The 16555-nt window shown below is 40.9% G+C and overlaps 1 protein-coding gene across 9 annotated transcripts in view; it reads right to left on the reverse strand.

Annotated features, from left to right (window-relative positions):
* The window catches only part of DTNB (dystrobrevin beta), a 281464-nt gene that overhangs the window by 184038 nt on the left and 80871 nt on the right, over positions 1 to 16555 (reverse strand). For all 9 annotated transcript variants that reach the window (XR_009548872.1, XM_060186697.1, XM_060186693.1 and 6 more), the window contains one exon: positions 11813 to 11967. Coding sequence is in view for 8 of the 9 variants with exons in the window: in XM_060186697.1 (XP_060042680.1) it covers positions 11813 to 11967 (155 nt within the window). In the remaining variant the exon portion in view is untranslated. The remainder of the gene's footprint in view (positions 1 to 11812; positions 11968 to 16555) is intronic.

The raw sequence follows: 16555 nt of genomic DNA on the forward strand, positions 1-16555 counted from the left end.
CGAAGCCGGATGGCATGACAAAGTAGATATACTGTCCATGTGAGATTTTGATGGCCCTCTTTTTTTTGCTATTAATTATTTAAATATTTATCCATCAATTATGGGAAGGGTGGCAAGAGACAGAACAATAGAGCAACACTCTACAATGTGCAATGCTGGAGATAGAAATTGGAACCTCAGCCTTGAAATTCCAACACTTTACCCACTGGGCCTCTCTCCTTATAGCACAGTATCTATAACAAAAACTGCGATAAAACTCAGAATATAGCTGCCCCCATAAGTCTCATTTTCCTGTAGTTTCTACCAAATCATGTAGGTGTCATTGTACTTATGTACACTTGTTGGATAAAAAATATATACTCTGACTTTTGTTTACTAAACATTTTGTAGGTTTGCTCCAGGGTCATCATTTCTAATCACTGTAACAGCTGCCTGATCCACTGAGCAAAAACGCTATCATTTATGCCTTCCTCTGTAACCCCGATGCGGTCTCTGTCTTTGTACCCATGCTCTCATTTTCTCTTAGAAAGGAGTGTTTTATCACCTGCTTCCAACCTCTTATTACTCTAGTCCTCAATGCGATTATTACCCTAGACATCACGCTCACTGGCCTTCCCTGCTTGATGACATCTTGTCTTAAAGGGGGGAGACCAGCTCTTACAAATGAGCATCACTCACCTCGTACTATTAAAATAACACGAGGAAACAAAACAATTCAGCATTCAATTAGGGCTACAATTTCCAACCTCATCATTTTCATTAAAAAAACTTCTGGGAGTCAGGCAGTAGCGCAGTGGGTTAAGCGCATGTGGCACAACGCGCAAGGACCGGTGTGAGGATCCCGGTTTGAGCCCCCGGCTCCCCACCTGCAGGGGGGTCGTTTCACAGGCGGTGAAGCAGGTCTGCAGGTCTGTCTTTCTCTCCCCCTCTGTCTTCCTTTCCTCTCTCCATTTCTGTCTTATCCAAAAACGACATCAATAACAACAACAATAAAAACAACAAGGGCAACAAAAAGGAAATAAATATTTTTTAAAATCTCTTTAAAAAACTTCTATTTTCTATGAGCAAATGGTAAATATTTCTTATTCATATTCTTATCATTTACTTAGTAATCAGTTAAATAATGTAACACATTTAGTTCACTGAAAATAAATTTTAAAAAATCTTTCAGGGCCGGATGATGGCGCACCTGGTTGAGCGCACATGTTACAGGGCACAAAGACCTGGGTTTGAGCCCCTGGACCCCACCTGCAGGGGGAAAGCTTTGCAAGTGGTAAAACAGGTCTACAGATGTCTCTCTGTCTTTCTCCCTCTCTATCACCCCCTTCTCTCTCAATTTCTGGCTGTCTCTATCCAATAAGTAAAGATAATTTTAGAAAATTAAAAATAACAAATAAATCTTTCAGGGCCAAGCAGTGGTGCACCTGGTTGAGTGTACATGTTACAATGCACAAGGACCCAGGTTCATGTCCCTGCTCCCCACCTGCAGGGGGAAACTTCACAAGCAGTGAAATAGTGCTGCAGATATCTCTCTTCCTCTCCTCTTCCCTCTCAATTTCTCTCTCTCTATATATATATATATATATATTTATGTATGTATATATATATATATACACTTAAAAATCAAATAAAAATAGTATTTGTAAAACCCTTTTAGATTTCCTATACAAGTTATTGTATACAATTGCAGAAATATTTTAAAGTTACAGGACTAGTGCTGTGAGTTAGCCTTTCAATTATTAGACACTGAACTTAACCACATAAAAGAGCAGGAAAGGAGAAAATTTGTTGAGGGGGAGAAAGACTTTAATTTGCACATCTACATTTTAAGGATGAAGACACTGTCATCAGATTATAACTGAGCTGCCTGTAGTTCCATATATCAGACATTTACAAAACCAAGCTAAACCCGTCTCTGCACCTAGTCCTGGTCCATGTATCTTGGCTAACAAAAGGACATGTGCCTGGTCCCCATGTGATCTGACTGGTAAGCTGACTGCAGCGCTGGACTGCACGACAGAAGAAAGGAGGCCCAGAGAGGCTGATCAGGGCAGGGCCCCAGCTTCACATGTACCGTAGTGTCACTTGGTTTTACTGTGGCTTTTAATTACTGAATATTTCTTTCTTAGCATCAGCATTATGTTAGGCTGTATTGGATGCCAAATGGATGAACTGAGACGGTTGTAAAAGGCTTTAACATTCATAGGTGCTATTTTCATCCGTATTACAGATTTTTGTTAGATGCTGAATCAGAGTACTGATTGCTGAGCCTTTTTATTAGAGATAGTTTCATTAAGTCTCAATGCACAGTTGTTTAAAACACACACACACACACACACACACACAACTCTACCAAAAATACTGAAGTACTACACTTTCCTCATTACAAATATTGTTTCATTTGAGAGAAATCAAAGAACAATATGCTGATGCAAAAAAAACACTGTTATATTTGTGAGCTTTAAACTTTTAAGAAAATTCAAGCCAAAGGAACTCTAGTCTTTTTTTTTTTTTTTTTTTTTTTTTTTGGTGCAGAGCACTGCTCAGCTGTGGCTTACAGTGGTGGCTGGGAACTGAACCTGGACCTGGGAGCCTCAGGCATGAAGGTCTTTTACATAACCACTGTGTATCCCCTCGCTCTCCAAAGGTACTTCAACAATCAGTCAATTAATGTAACAAATATCTTTTTATTGCTATCAGGGTTATTGCTAGTGTTCAGTGCTAGAACTATGAATTCACCATTTTTTGCCCTATTGTATTGGCGAAGATAGGCAGAAATTGAGAGAGATGGGGGAGACAGAGAGAAAGAAAGACATCTACAGACTTGCATCACAGCTTATGAATATCCCACCCCACAGATGGGAAGCGGGGGGCTCAAACCTTGTACATGGGGATCTGTGCACTTAGTGGGTATGCCATGGCCCAGCCCCCGTAGCTAGCAAATACCTAGGAAGCATCACCATTTCCCTATCACCTAGAAATTGGGGACAAGAAGGTGAGAGAAATCAAAGAGGCCCTTTGGAGTACAGGTAAGCTAGATAGAACATGCCTGGGAATACAGAAAGGGAAACATTAATCCTACTTTGAAGGAGTCAGAGCATCAAAGAAGAGGCATATTGTGGTCAGGATTAGAATATGAACCCTTTGTTTGAAGAGAGAGTGGGGAAGTCAGGGGTGACATTTCAGTGAGAGCTAACTGCATACACAAAGACAAGAAGAGTATGACTTTTACTCACCTGAGGCGCATGCTACTCAAAACAAGAGAAAGGCAAATCAAAACTATACAGAGATAACATTTCTCCATTATCAGATTGGCAAAGACTCATGAATGTAGGAACATAAGCTGTTGGCAGAGTCATGGGGAAATAGATGCCCTTTGTGCCACTGGTGGAAATGCGAGAGGGTATGAACACAGTGTCTCAAAAAAGCCTTACTAGGGGCATGGGTCAGGAATGAAAGTGAAAAGAGAGGCTGAGGCCAGACAGATTAGCAATGCCCTGCTACAGGCCTATTCAGTAGGATCTATGGAGTTAGGAGATATATTTTAGAGGTGCCAGGGAGCAGTCCAGGGGTCACACATGTGAAGGGTGTACTCTACCACTGAGCTTTATCTCTGGCCAGTATTTTTTAAGCAAAAGAGAGACATGCACAGAGCTGTATTTTAAAACTATGGTCTTAACTCAAATTTGTTAAAACAAAAGCCCTATCTGATCAGGCATAGCCACTTCTATAGGTTGCCACCAGGCTGCAAAGTAATGTGGAGTCAAGTGCATTGTTTCTTTGGTGAAAAATTTTCCTAGGGTCCAGGAGGTATCTCAGTGGTCATGCAAAGACTTTCATGCCTAAGACTCCTGAGGTCCCAGATTCAATCCCAAGCACCATCATAAACTAGAACTGAGCAGTGCTTTGGTGAGAGATAAAAAAGATACAGAGATGGAGACAGAGACAGACATACAGTATCTTTCTAAGGACCAGGGAGAATGCAAGAGGTAGCACACAGGACTTGGATGCAAGAGGTCCCAGGTCTGATCCCCAGCACTGCCAGTAGGCTGAGCTGAGTGGTGCTCTTTTCAACCAAAAAAAAAAAAAAAAAAAAAAAAGGAAGAAGAAGAACAGGGAACTTTTCTGCTGTGGATTAGTCAACTAGAAGGTTCTAGGGTACTAGAGGTCAAGAATAAATGTATCTCAGCATGCGCCACCATGAACAGCAGAGAATGTGCTGCACCAATAGCCCCCAGCACTTCTGCCTAGCAGCTCTCAGCCCCACAGGCAGGGAGAGCTGAACACATCTGAACGTGCTTTTAGCTCCTGAGTAACAAGGGGGGGGGGGGGCTTTCCCACAGAGCATGGACCAGTAAGCACTTTGACCTAATAAAAATCTTATTTAGAAAAGAAAACAATCTTGGAACCATCTGTGCCACCCCCCCACCCCCATCTCTGGCATCATTTAGTAAGACACTCCTCCACAGGCCCATTGAGGACAAATCTCACTTCTAAGTCTCTCCCATGTGGTTCCATCTAATTAAAGCCAGTGATAACAGCCTCGTTACGACAGAGCTGGTCATAACGAGTCCATTCTATGTGCTATACTTCATCCAGCCTAAGACACCATTAGTTGTAAGATGCACCAGTATTTTTTTTCTACCACAAAGAGAGAAAAACATTCAGCCAATTAAACTAACTTGATGACTTAATTAACGATGATCCTTTGTGATGTCAATCAGTCACATCAGCCTCTTGATGAACTAAAATTTCTCTCATCTATTCAGAGGTACTTGGCACGTTAGTCTTAGCATGTCAAAAATTATTTTGCTTCTGTTTCAGTAATAAAAAAATAGCATATATTCATCTATCTGTGAAGCTCTTCCTCTAAAAAACAGATAAAAGGATCTATAGCACTCAGTTTTTGGTTCTTAAGGAAATGTAAAATTCCCCCAGTGATGAATATCCAACACTCTAATATCAAATGTATTCCCCTCTGTTCTGTCCCCACAGTTTTCAGTGTTTACAATAATGTTTTGCTTAATGTCAAAGTGGAGCCTACTTTGGTCTGAAGACATTTTAAATGGGAACTCATGCAGTAGCCGAAGCAAATATATGGGAGCTGAGAGGGCTCACCCAGCAGAAAGCACACTTGGCCGTGCTTGAAGAACCAAGTCTGAGCTGCTTGTACCACGGATGAGCACGTGCACAGCTCAGAGGGAAGCTGCTTGAACAGAGGAGCAGTGTTGTAGTGTCTGCCCTTCTCTCCCTGTCTCTTTATGAGACTGAAAAGGAAAATAAAAAAGCTCTACAAGGAAAGGAAATCAAGCAGGCACAAGGCCTAGCTTCATTAAAAAAAAAAAAAAAGCGTCCAATAGCACAGCTGTATACAAGATACTGGGTGCTGCACAGCAAACCATAACAAAAGGACTTTTCAAAGTTAACCCAATTACCAAATAATGTGATGATAACATTAACTATCGATTGTCTTTTTGAACCCTAAGACAGCAGGAACCTCACATCTCCACTATAGAGCCCTTACTTCCCCTAGTCTTGGAACCCTTGGATAGGGCCCACTTTCCCGTATGCCTCTCCCAATCCATACCAAATAATAATATTGCATCCACCGATCACAACCTAACCAACGCAACGATTGCCACCTCAACATGCTTCACCTCAGACTGTGTCCAGAGACTTCACGTGTGGAATGACAACCCTTCAGCTTCATTACTCGGGTGAGACCTTTCCTTTTATAGTACACTCTAATTTCATCTCAGGTGGTTCACTTTCTAACAAAGTCCCATAACCTAGATATACACCAGTTTCTGTGAGAGAGAGCTTATGTTCACACGTATCCATAAACTACTGCAAAATATATACCTGAAAGCAGAAGTACACTAGAGTTTGCAGTGAGTACCTCCCTAACACTTCCTCTCCACTATTCCAAGCTTTGGGTCCATGATTGCTCAACAATTTGTTTGGCTTCATATGTTAACTCTCTTTTCAATCACCAGGTTCCAGATGCCACCAGGATGCCGGCCAGGCTTCCCTGGATTGAAGACCCCATCAATGTGTCCTGGAGCTCAGCTTCCCCAGAGACACACCCTACTAGGGAAAGAGAGAGGCAGACTGGGAGTATGGACCGACCAGTCAACGCCCATGTTCAGTGGGGAAGCAATGACAGAAGCCAGACCTTCTACCTTCTGCAACCCTCAATGACCCTGGGTCCATGCTCCCAGAGGGCTAGAGAATGGGAAAGCTATCAGGGGAGGGGGTAGGTTATGGAGAGGGTGGTGGGAATTGTGTGGAGTTGTACCCCTCCTATGCTATGGTTTTGTTAATTAATCCTTTCTTAAATAAATTTTTTTTAAAAAGCATATGAAGTTGAAGCGGCAACAATCTGATTAGCAATCACCAAGTTCACATGTGCAGAAAATGACAACCCATCAGTACCACTGCCCAGCCAAACACAATTTGTAAGATGCCTGTGACTTACAAGGCTCTTGATACCAGCACTGCAGAATGGGAAAAAGGTGTCTTCAAGCAGGATAACAATCCTCAGTGGATCATAACACTAATGAGAAGCAGCTAAGGGAGGCCGTAAGATCTCCTTAATCAGAATATTCTGAAAAATACACAGCCACACATCTGTGTGCCAGGCAATTCTTACCAAGTTTTTCTTCATTTACTTTTTTCTTTTGTCAGTGCAGCACCCAGGAATGAACTCAGGGCCTCAAGCATGTGCAATGCCACAAGGTGGCTTTCCTAAACCAATTATTTCACTTTAAAATTGGGGGGGGGGGAACACCACCAACACACCATTCTGTCATCCACAGAGCTCCCCTGGTACATGCGTGGTATCTGCATGTTGTGTCAGGGCTCAAACCCAAGACTCAAACCCAGGACTTCACCATGTGTATAAGACAAGCACTCTACCACACTAAGTCATCTCCAGACTTGCCTGCCAAATTTTAAACCATGTTCAGGAAAACAAGGTCAGAACATCCAGAAAATATCTCATTGCAAAGACAAAATGGGGGGAAAAAGTCAAAGATCTTTGGTCCATACTCCCAGAGGGAAAAAGAATAGGGAAACTTCCAGTGGAAGGAAGGGGATATGGAACTCTGCTGGTGGGAACTGTATGGAATTGTGCCCCTTTTAAAATACCACAATCTTGTAAATCATTATTAAACTACTAATAAAAAATTATTTTTAAAAAAAATCATTCTGGGAGTCGGGCGGTAGCGCAGTGTGTTAAGTGCACAGACCGGCGTAAGGATCCTGGTTCGAGCCCCCGGCTCCCCACCTGCAAGGGAGTCGCTTCACAGGCGGTGAAGCAGGTCTGCAGGTGTCTTTCTCTCTTCCTCTCTGCCTTCCCCTCCTCTCTCCACTTCTCTCTCTCTGTCCTAACGATGACAACATTAATAGCAACAATAATAACTACAACAACAATAAAAAAAAAGCCATTCTGCATACAGTAGGAAGGGTATGTTGGTTAAAGAGTAATATGAGGGCAATTCCAGGCATGGAATAACGTTGCTGTTCTAAGGACCAGGGAGATGGCTCAGTGGGCAGAAGATACGGTTTTGGGTTTCTGAAGTCCCCAGAGCAATCTGTGGCACAGTATATGGCCATGCCATGCTCCAGTCTCCTTCTCTCTCCCCCCCCCCCACTCTTTCTCTCATATTGAACAAATAAATCATCAAAAAAATCACTATCACTAACTGAGAACTAGAATTAAATTTTCTATTAATAAATTTTAATATACCAAAGTAGAGAAATAGTTTAATATGCATATCACCCAGCTGTGACAATTCTCCATATACAGTTCATTTCATTTCATTTCTTCTTTTACTCTCTTCAACATAGATTATTCTGAAGCAAATACTTGCCATTCTCTCTTCTTTATCATTAGCAGGGTTTCACCATTCTGGGTCAACTTTTTCAGAAAGCAAGTGAGAGAAAGAAGCATGGAAAGACACCAGAGCACTGAGCTTCCCCTCCTCCAGCAGAGTCCAGAGGGGAGATGCGCACACGGCGAAGCAGGCGCAGCCCCAGGTGAGCAGTGGCACCAGCCCGACTTACTCCCTCTGAAATCAACTTGATCCCAATGTTCTGTTATGACATCTAGAAAGTTTCTACAGCTTATAACAAAATTTTGGTAAAATTATATTTTGTGGATATAAGTTTTACTTTGAAAAATGTATGAGTAAAACTCATAGGTTATTTTGGTTTTAAAGCACTACAAGGAGGCTTTTTTTTTTTCCCTCCAGGGTTATTGCTGGGGTTTGGTACCTGCACTAAGAATCGACTGCTCCTGGAGGCTCTTTTTTCCATTTTGTTGCCCTTGCTAATGTTATTGCTGCCATTGCTATTGTTGTTGTTGGATAGGACAGAGAGAAATTGAGAGAGGAGGGGAAGACAAAGAGGGGGAGAGAAAGATAGACACCTGCAGACCTGCTTCACCACCTGTAAAGTGACCCCCTGGAGGTGGGGAGCCGGGGGCTCCAACTGAGATCCTAGTGCTGGTCCTTGCGCTTTGCACCATGTGTGGTAACCCACTGCACTACCATCCAACCCCCACAAGGGCTTATTTCAAGGTGCTTTGTATGGAATTTTGGTTGGTCCCAATCCTTGATAATATTTAGTGTCAGTCAATGAATTATAATTACTCTAGTAGATACACCAAATATTCTGTTGAGTCAACTTATAAATTATTTAATTTTTTTTGTTTCATTAAATTACTAAGCTATACAAATCCACAGACCTTACTTTGGGTTTGCTGCAAAAAGCAGGGAAAAAATTAAGGACTAGAGTTATATTAAGCAAACATGCACTTTTTAATGTCATTGGGTATATAATATTTCTATTACAATGCAACATCCACAATTGCTGAAAAAGATAAATTTAGAAAGAATGAGGAATATGGGGGGGGGGGGAAGAGTTGGAGCAAACCTGAAAACTTAAAGCCCTGTAAACAAAAGCCTAGGAAGAAAACAGCAAAGTTACTGTGAGGACCAGCAGCAAAATTGAATCTTCAGTTATTTTTTTTTTCTTTACTGTATTTTAATGAGAAAGACACAGAGAGAAACACTAGATGCCCTGCTCAGCTCAGGCTTATGGTGGTGCTGAAGACTGCATCTGGGAGCTTGGAGTCTCAGGCATGAAAGTCTTTCGCAGACCATTATGCTGTCTCCCTAGTCCTCCACAGTAATTTGTATCAAAAGGCACTGTCAGATGGCACCTTTAAGCGTTAAATGATAAAAGAATTTTTTTCTATTCTTTATGATAAGGGCAAATAACTTGCAAGACCAGTGAGTCTTACCAAAACTGAGTATCAGGTCTTGGGTTGGCTGACTCTATCAGTGAATGTTTTTAGCACATGGATGGTGTTTGTGGGGTGGGAGGGAGAGGGGTAGAGAATATCTTTCCAGGGGGCGGTGCACCTGGTTGAGCACACATATTACAATGTGCAAGGACCTGGGTTCAAGCCCCCCATTCCCACCTGCAGGGGAAGCTTTGTAAGTGGTAAAGCAGGGCTATAGGTGTCTCTCTGCCTCTCTCCCTCTCCCTATCTACCCCTTCTCTCTTGAATTCTGGCTGTCTGTAATAAATGAAGATAATGAAAACATTTTTTATAAAGAGAGAATGTCTTTCCAGCAGTATCAACAACTCATCACCACAACAACCTCCACAGTGAAGTAGTTAGTGAGAGAAATCTCCAGGCACTTCTTTCACAAAGGAACTGGTACATGATCTTCAACTCTGGCAAAAGAGACATTATTTTTCTGCCATTGTGTGTACTTCATTGCTCAGAGGTTTAGTGGACTGGGATTTGGGAGGGTTTGTAACATATGTAGCAAGAACATTGACAATGTTCTCTATCGGGTGAAGTCTGAGCTAACTCGCAGCACAAAAAAATATGTTTATAAGAGAAAAACTGTAGAGCCAGACTAGGCACACTGAGTAAAATGCACACGTTACAGTACAGGAGGATCCAGTCCCCCACCTGTAGGGAGGAAGCTTTAAATGCTGTGAAGCAATGATGCAGATGCCTCTCTCTCCCCCCCTCCCTCTCTTCTCTCTTTCTCTCTTTCTCTCTTCTCCTCTCCCACTCCCAACGTCGCTTTATCAGAAAAAAGTGAAAAAAAGGAAAAAATAATGGCCATTGGCAGCAGTGTTATTGTACAGCACCAAGCTCCAAAAATAGTGCTCATGGGGGGAAAAAATGTGAAGAAGAAAAAAAAAGAGAGAGAGAGAGAGAGAAACTGCATGGGAAAAATCTTTTTTTAAAAGCAACACTCACTTCATTTAACTCTGATGAATAAAAATTTTTCAGTATGTGTGTGAGATTTCACTGGGTGTGTCCCTGTTCTTTTGAAGTTCATATATCCATATATATCAAGGGGAACTCAAGCTTCTTCTAGTCCAAGATAATTCCTTCTGACTTATTCCAAATTCATTCTTCCAAAGTTAGCATATATCAAAACAGACTGAGGTTTTCATAGGAATCTAAAACAGGTAAAAAGTAAAGATCAGGCTGTGAGTTGAAAAGCCTCACAATCATGGCATAAGACAGATTTCAGAATTCTAAACGGCAATCAGAGAATTAATGATTAGAAATGTTTCTATGTGGTCCAGGAGGTGGCAAAATGGATAAAGCACTGGATTCTCAAGCATGAGGTCCCGAGTTCAATCCTTGGCAGCATATGTATCAGAGTGATGTCTGGTTCTTTCTCTTTCCTCCTATCTAACTCATGAATAAATAAATAAAATCTTTTAAAAAAAAAAAAAGGAAAGAAATGTTTTTACTGCTCTTCAACACTTTAATAAACTACTATTCCGATACAGACTCTCATTCAGTCATCACATTCCAATTAAGTCAAAGATAATGTTAGATTTAGCACCCACATGATTGTTACCCATTGGTCATATGTTGCTTCCCACAGAATATCCTACCCCCATTCTGATACAACTTGACTTAACTGTGGCACTCCAGAACTGAATAAGATTTAGTTTGGCCTCCAGAAAGCATGTGTGAAAAGCCCCATGTACTTCACAGGCAATACTCTACAATTATTATAGAGTAACCATTTGATGACGAGCTCCCATCAGAGGCAGCAGCAGTGGGGAGGGTTCCTAGTAACAAGTGTTGGCAGCATCCTGTCAACTACTGCTGGTGCCCACTCTGAGTCCTTTGAGAAGTAGCTAAGAACTCAGTCCTATGGTCTCCTAAAGAACATGAAAGCACACCCGAATAGACATACAAATCTTTCTTCCTTTCACACAAAACTGGCAGTGTATGCTTCAGGAACTGCACTGGAGCTGAGAGCAGTGCAGCATTCCTTGCTCTGGTGCTCTGAGAGCAGAGGTCCGACACTACAGTTTATACCAAAATCACAGCCTGTCAGCTTAAAAAACCTTATCTGGGAAAGTAGTGAATCCCCAGCAACAATAACAAACACTTGGTGTTAAACACTTTTAACATTAAAAACAAATTTCAAATGCCATCCTTACTTTTTTCCAGAAGACCACACAGACACACACACACACACACACACACACACACACACACACAGACACACACACACAGACACACACACACACACACACACACACACACAGAGAGAGAGAGAAGTTTTTTCAAGTAAACGTTTTGTCCTTTTTCTTTTCTTCACCCGCTCCCCCAATCCCTGCCCATGAAAACTCCAGTTTCTTTCCCACTCAAGCCCTTCCCTAGGCTGGAAGCAGTCTGGGAAAGACCTGATGAGAGGTGGAGAGAGAGGCAAGTGAGCCCTTATAATCCTAGAGTCCAAGAAACTGGCCTTACCTGCTGGGGAAAACAGGTGCGAACTGAGTGCTCTGTATAACCAAAAGATGGCCCTTCAAAGACAGCTGTTGGGAGCTTCAGGACTTCCTTCAGAAACTGGTCAAACTTGCTAAAAATCATTAAGCCATTGGAATCTGACATCTGGGAGAAAACATCTATGAGAACAAAACCAAGTAGGTCAAACTAAAATGTCAGTTAATATATATATATACACACACACACACATACATATATACATATATGAGTTAGTATCACTTGTATATTAGGCCAAAAAAGCATTATCAAGTAGCCATTTACACATGTCAACATAGCTACTGCTTGTGAGTAAGCATGGCTGAGTGATACAGAACTTGGATTTTATTAGTTTATGGCTCACTTTGTTCCAAGAATAATTTCTAGCAACATACCTTTATCGCTCAGTATCTGTGTCTGTCTATAAAGGCATGCATGCTTGAGTTTCTGAATGTTAGCATACTGGTCTTGAGGAATGGAAGTGAATGTTCTATTTGTATATTCATATGCTAATGAAGTAGCAAATACCTGTGAAAGGAAATTTTTGAAGGAAGCATAGAGCATATTTAAAAGAATCCATTTAGCGAGCTCCTAGATAGCACAAAAAGCATTAAAGAAGCAAGACAAGGGAACAAGCAAAGCCAGATAAAAACAGAACTTTGGACTTAACTGCCAAACTGAGATCACGGAGAGGAGTGAGAGGCGGCTTGCCCAGTAGAGCACATGGCCTGTGTGAGACTCTGGGTTTGAGCTGCAGTATCACATGGCAGCATCATAAAGGTGCTAGGGGAGCTCCCTGGATCGTGGAACTCTCAGTCTGTCACCTTCTTTCTCTCTCTTTTATATGTGTGTATAGAGTCAGGGAGGCTGTTCAGTAGTGGTACCGCACATGCATAAGACCCAGGGTTCCTGCCCTAGTGCCATATAAAAAATAAGATAATTAAAAAAAAAAAAAAAAAAAGACTGCAGAGAAAGTGCTGTAAGCTGTTAACAATACCAGTGAGTAGCTGATATTCACTGAAGGAGAGAATAACATAGTGACCTAACTGTAAAGTAACCGATTGCTAGTCTTACACTGAGGGAAACAATCATCAGATCTGAATGACCACAAGGGTCAGTGTGGGGTGTGGCAGTCACTGCAAGGTGCCTCCACTCAGTTCCTTTTCCCCTTTCATGCTTAACAACCACACTCCTGCTTAGGCTTAGAGCAGAAGCTCACGAAATTTCAATGGCAGCATGCCTCATCCTCTGCTGCACACAGTTGCTCTGAAGCAGGTTTTGGAAATGTTTCTACTTCCCTACGATGAGGCTCCCTTTCTTCCTTGTACACAGAATGAGGACATGAGGCCTGGTGTAGAGTGATCATTTATGACCAGACAGAGGACAGTTAACAAAGCAAGATGACAGGAGACGCCAAAGCCTGTGTGATATCCTCTAACTCACAGTACCAACTCTGACTGTTCCGGGTTAGATTTATTTGGCAGGAGAAAAGTCATTGGGAAAGTATCTAAGTCACTGTTAGTTCTCTGTTAGCAGGCAATGTATTCATAGCCTATGACACTAATAGTGGGCATATTCAAGGCCAGAGACTTTAGCCATCAAGAACAGATACACACATACATATTAGGTCATAACCATTAAAATAATTGTGAATATACCCACAATGACAAATCGATACTCAGGGTTGGGCACAAGAAAGTAAATGAATATTAAAATGAATTACTTCCCTTCAAAATATAGTCTTTCAGTTACACTTGGCTACTGTTTCATTTAGTCAATTCAAAGAGGTGAAAACAATGTTTTAAGTGAAAAATGAAACTATAATTTAATAGGCCCATATTGTACTAGTGAGAGAATACACTTTAACAAGAGAACATGTTTATTGATTTGTTGCTCTTGTTTTCAGTAAGAACTAGACTCCCAAATTGAAGGCATAGTAAAGTAATCCGTTATTTGGGGGGTTAATGACTTAGACAGCTGTATTTTATTTTCTTTTTTAGATTAGACTTCTCTTATCTATAATAAAAAACCCTAAGGGGGCCGGGCGGTAGCTCAGTAGGTTAAATGCACATGGCGTGAAGCACAAGGACCGGTGCAAGGACCGATCCTGGTTTGAGCCCCCAGCTCCCCACCTGCACGTGTGGGGGGGTGTCACTTCACAAGCAGTGAAGAGGGTCTGCAGGTGTCTTTCTCTCCCCCATCTTCCCTTCCTCTCTTAATAACAACAATAACATTAACAACAACAAGGGCAACAAAAATGAGAAAACCATGGCCTCCAGGAGCAGTGGATTCATAGTGCAGGCACTGAACCCCAGCAATAACTCTAGAGGCAAAAAAAAAAAATTTAATTAATTAAAAATAAATAAATAATAAAAAAATACTAAAACTACTGCTGACTTTTAATCTTAAGTCAAGTATAACAAAGAACCTGAACAGGAGTTAACTTATACATGTAAAATTACCTTACCCAAAAGGCAATAAAATTCAATAAAAATATTCAAAAAAAATTAAACTCTCTAATTAGAGCCCTAACCCCTTTTGGCATTAAAGCATTCTATTACCTCCCAGATCACTGGTTAATTTCTCCAGTAATTTTCTTTCTATTTATACACCTCTGTATTAGTTGTCTCCAGATAAAAATGTAGGCGTCTTCCCTTGTGAAAAACAAGTAATAAATGCACATGTTGATGCACTGAAAAAATATTCTGTCCTTCATGTCAAGACAAAATAATGCTATACTCTACCATATCACAGAAGCTTCTAATTTTTTGCTGGTGATAATGACCTTGGTTTTTTACTCAGTGCAACTCTCTACCCAGTCTTTCATCCTCAGATGACTGACCATATGTGCTTGCAAGATGTTAGGGATGTTTATCATCATCATGTCTGCAAATGGAAAGTCATTTTCTTTTACATGAGAAATGACTCTCACTCATGTGTCTATCTACTCCTCTGACATGTGTCTATCAATTTAGCAATCTGACAAAAACATGTATAAACATCTTTGTGTTTGTAAATGTACTTATGTAACTAAATCCAAGTATTTATTTTATTCCTGTATTCGTGAATATCCCTACAACATTCATTAAGTCAGAACAAGGTTGGAAGTGGGAGTCAGCTTGCCTGGAGCTCTGTGTGTTGACTCAACCAGGAAGAACTCTGACAAACTTTCAGGCCTCCCTTGGATCTTGTTTGTTTTCCTTAATCATAGAATACAGATCCAGGATTTCTCTCTTACTGAATTTCAATTTGAAAATATTTTGGTTATATGAGAAATATAAGCACAGGCATCACTCATTCAGATTAAACAGTGGCCTCCATCTAGTGCAGAGGAGGGCTGGTTAACAGAAACCCGCTAGGGCAAATATACAGAGGCAGGTGGTCAAAAAAACTTGAGTGAAGCAGCTAACTTTTGAACAGGTGAAACTGTTTAAGCAGAATTCCAAAGGTTGGTTCCTCATCAACATCCATGCAACGACAAGGAAGCAAGCCGCTGAAATGTCAGTAACAACTGCCAGTTCTAGTTAAAAACAAACAGACATCAAGTCATCTTTCCTCTGGTTACTCAGAAAAGGTTAGCAAGAAAATGCAAAATCATAAGTAACATGAATTATTATAAAATTATTTTGCACTACAACCCAGAGGAAAAAATCTAATATCATATTGTCATTATTATTCCTTTCTATATACATAATACATGTTTCACTGAAAACTATTATATCCAGGCATTTTGATATGAAACACTTTTTCCTTTTTTTCCTTTCTTTCATTTGATAGAACAGACAGAAACTGAGAGGGGCTGAGTAGTAGGGAGGGGGGAGAGGGAGAGAGAGACCTGCAGCACTGCTTTCCCACTCATGAAGCTTCCACTTGCATATGAGGACTAGGGGCTTGAACCCTGGGCTTAGGGCATTGTGACATATGTGCTCAACCAGGTGTGCCACCACCTAACCTAGACCCCCAAAACATATTTTAAGGAGTTATATTAAGTCATATGGGTATCCAAAAATTTAACTGACCTCTCACTTTTGGACACTGAAACTTACAAATCTAAATGTGTTATAAAACTTTAGGTAAACCTCTAATACCTCAGGAAAAATTCAAGAAGTAAACTGATTCAACGGATAAGAATGTTCTTACAGTATTCCTGATACATACTGGTTAAACTGACTCTCAAAATAGTGAAGAATATTAAAATAAACTATGAAATATGTGAATAAGAGGAGATTAACAAGTAGTAGACTTAAACAAAATAAACATATTGACAAATTAACTGACAACTGGTTTAGTTCAAATAATAAACTTGGGCTGGGAGACAGCATAATAGTTATGCACAAAGACTTTCATGCCAGAGCCATCAAATTTTCCCAGGTTCAATTCCCAGCACCACCACAGCCAGAACTAAGCAATGTCCATAACTAAGTAGATATAAAAGTAATAATAGGGGCCAGGTGGTGGCACACCTGGTTGAGTGCACATGTTACAACGTGCAAGGACCCAGGTTCGATCCCCTGGCTCCCACCTGCAGGGGGAAAGCTTCACAAGTGGTGAAGCAGGGCTGCAGGTCTCTCTGCCTCTCTCCCTCCCTGTCACCCTTCCCTCTCAATTTCTACCTGTCTCTATCCAATAAATAAAGATAATTTAAAATTTTTTTAAATAATAATAATAGATTTAAAACCTGTAATTTCAAGGTTGGGCAGTGGCAGACCCAGGTAAGTACACAAATTACAG

The sequence above is a fragment of the Erinaceus europaeus genome, chromosome 3 (assembly GCF_950295315.1).
Source record: "Erinaceus europaeus chromosome 3, mEriEur2.1, whole genome shotgun sequence".
Lineage (NCBI taxonomy): Eukaryota > Metazoa > Chordata > Mammalia > Eulipotyphla > Erinaceidae > Erinaceus > Erinaceus europaeus.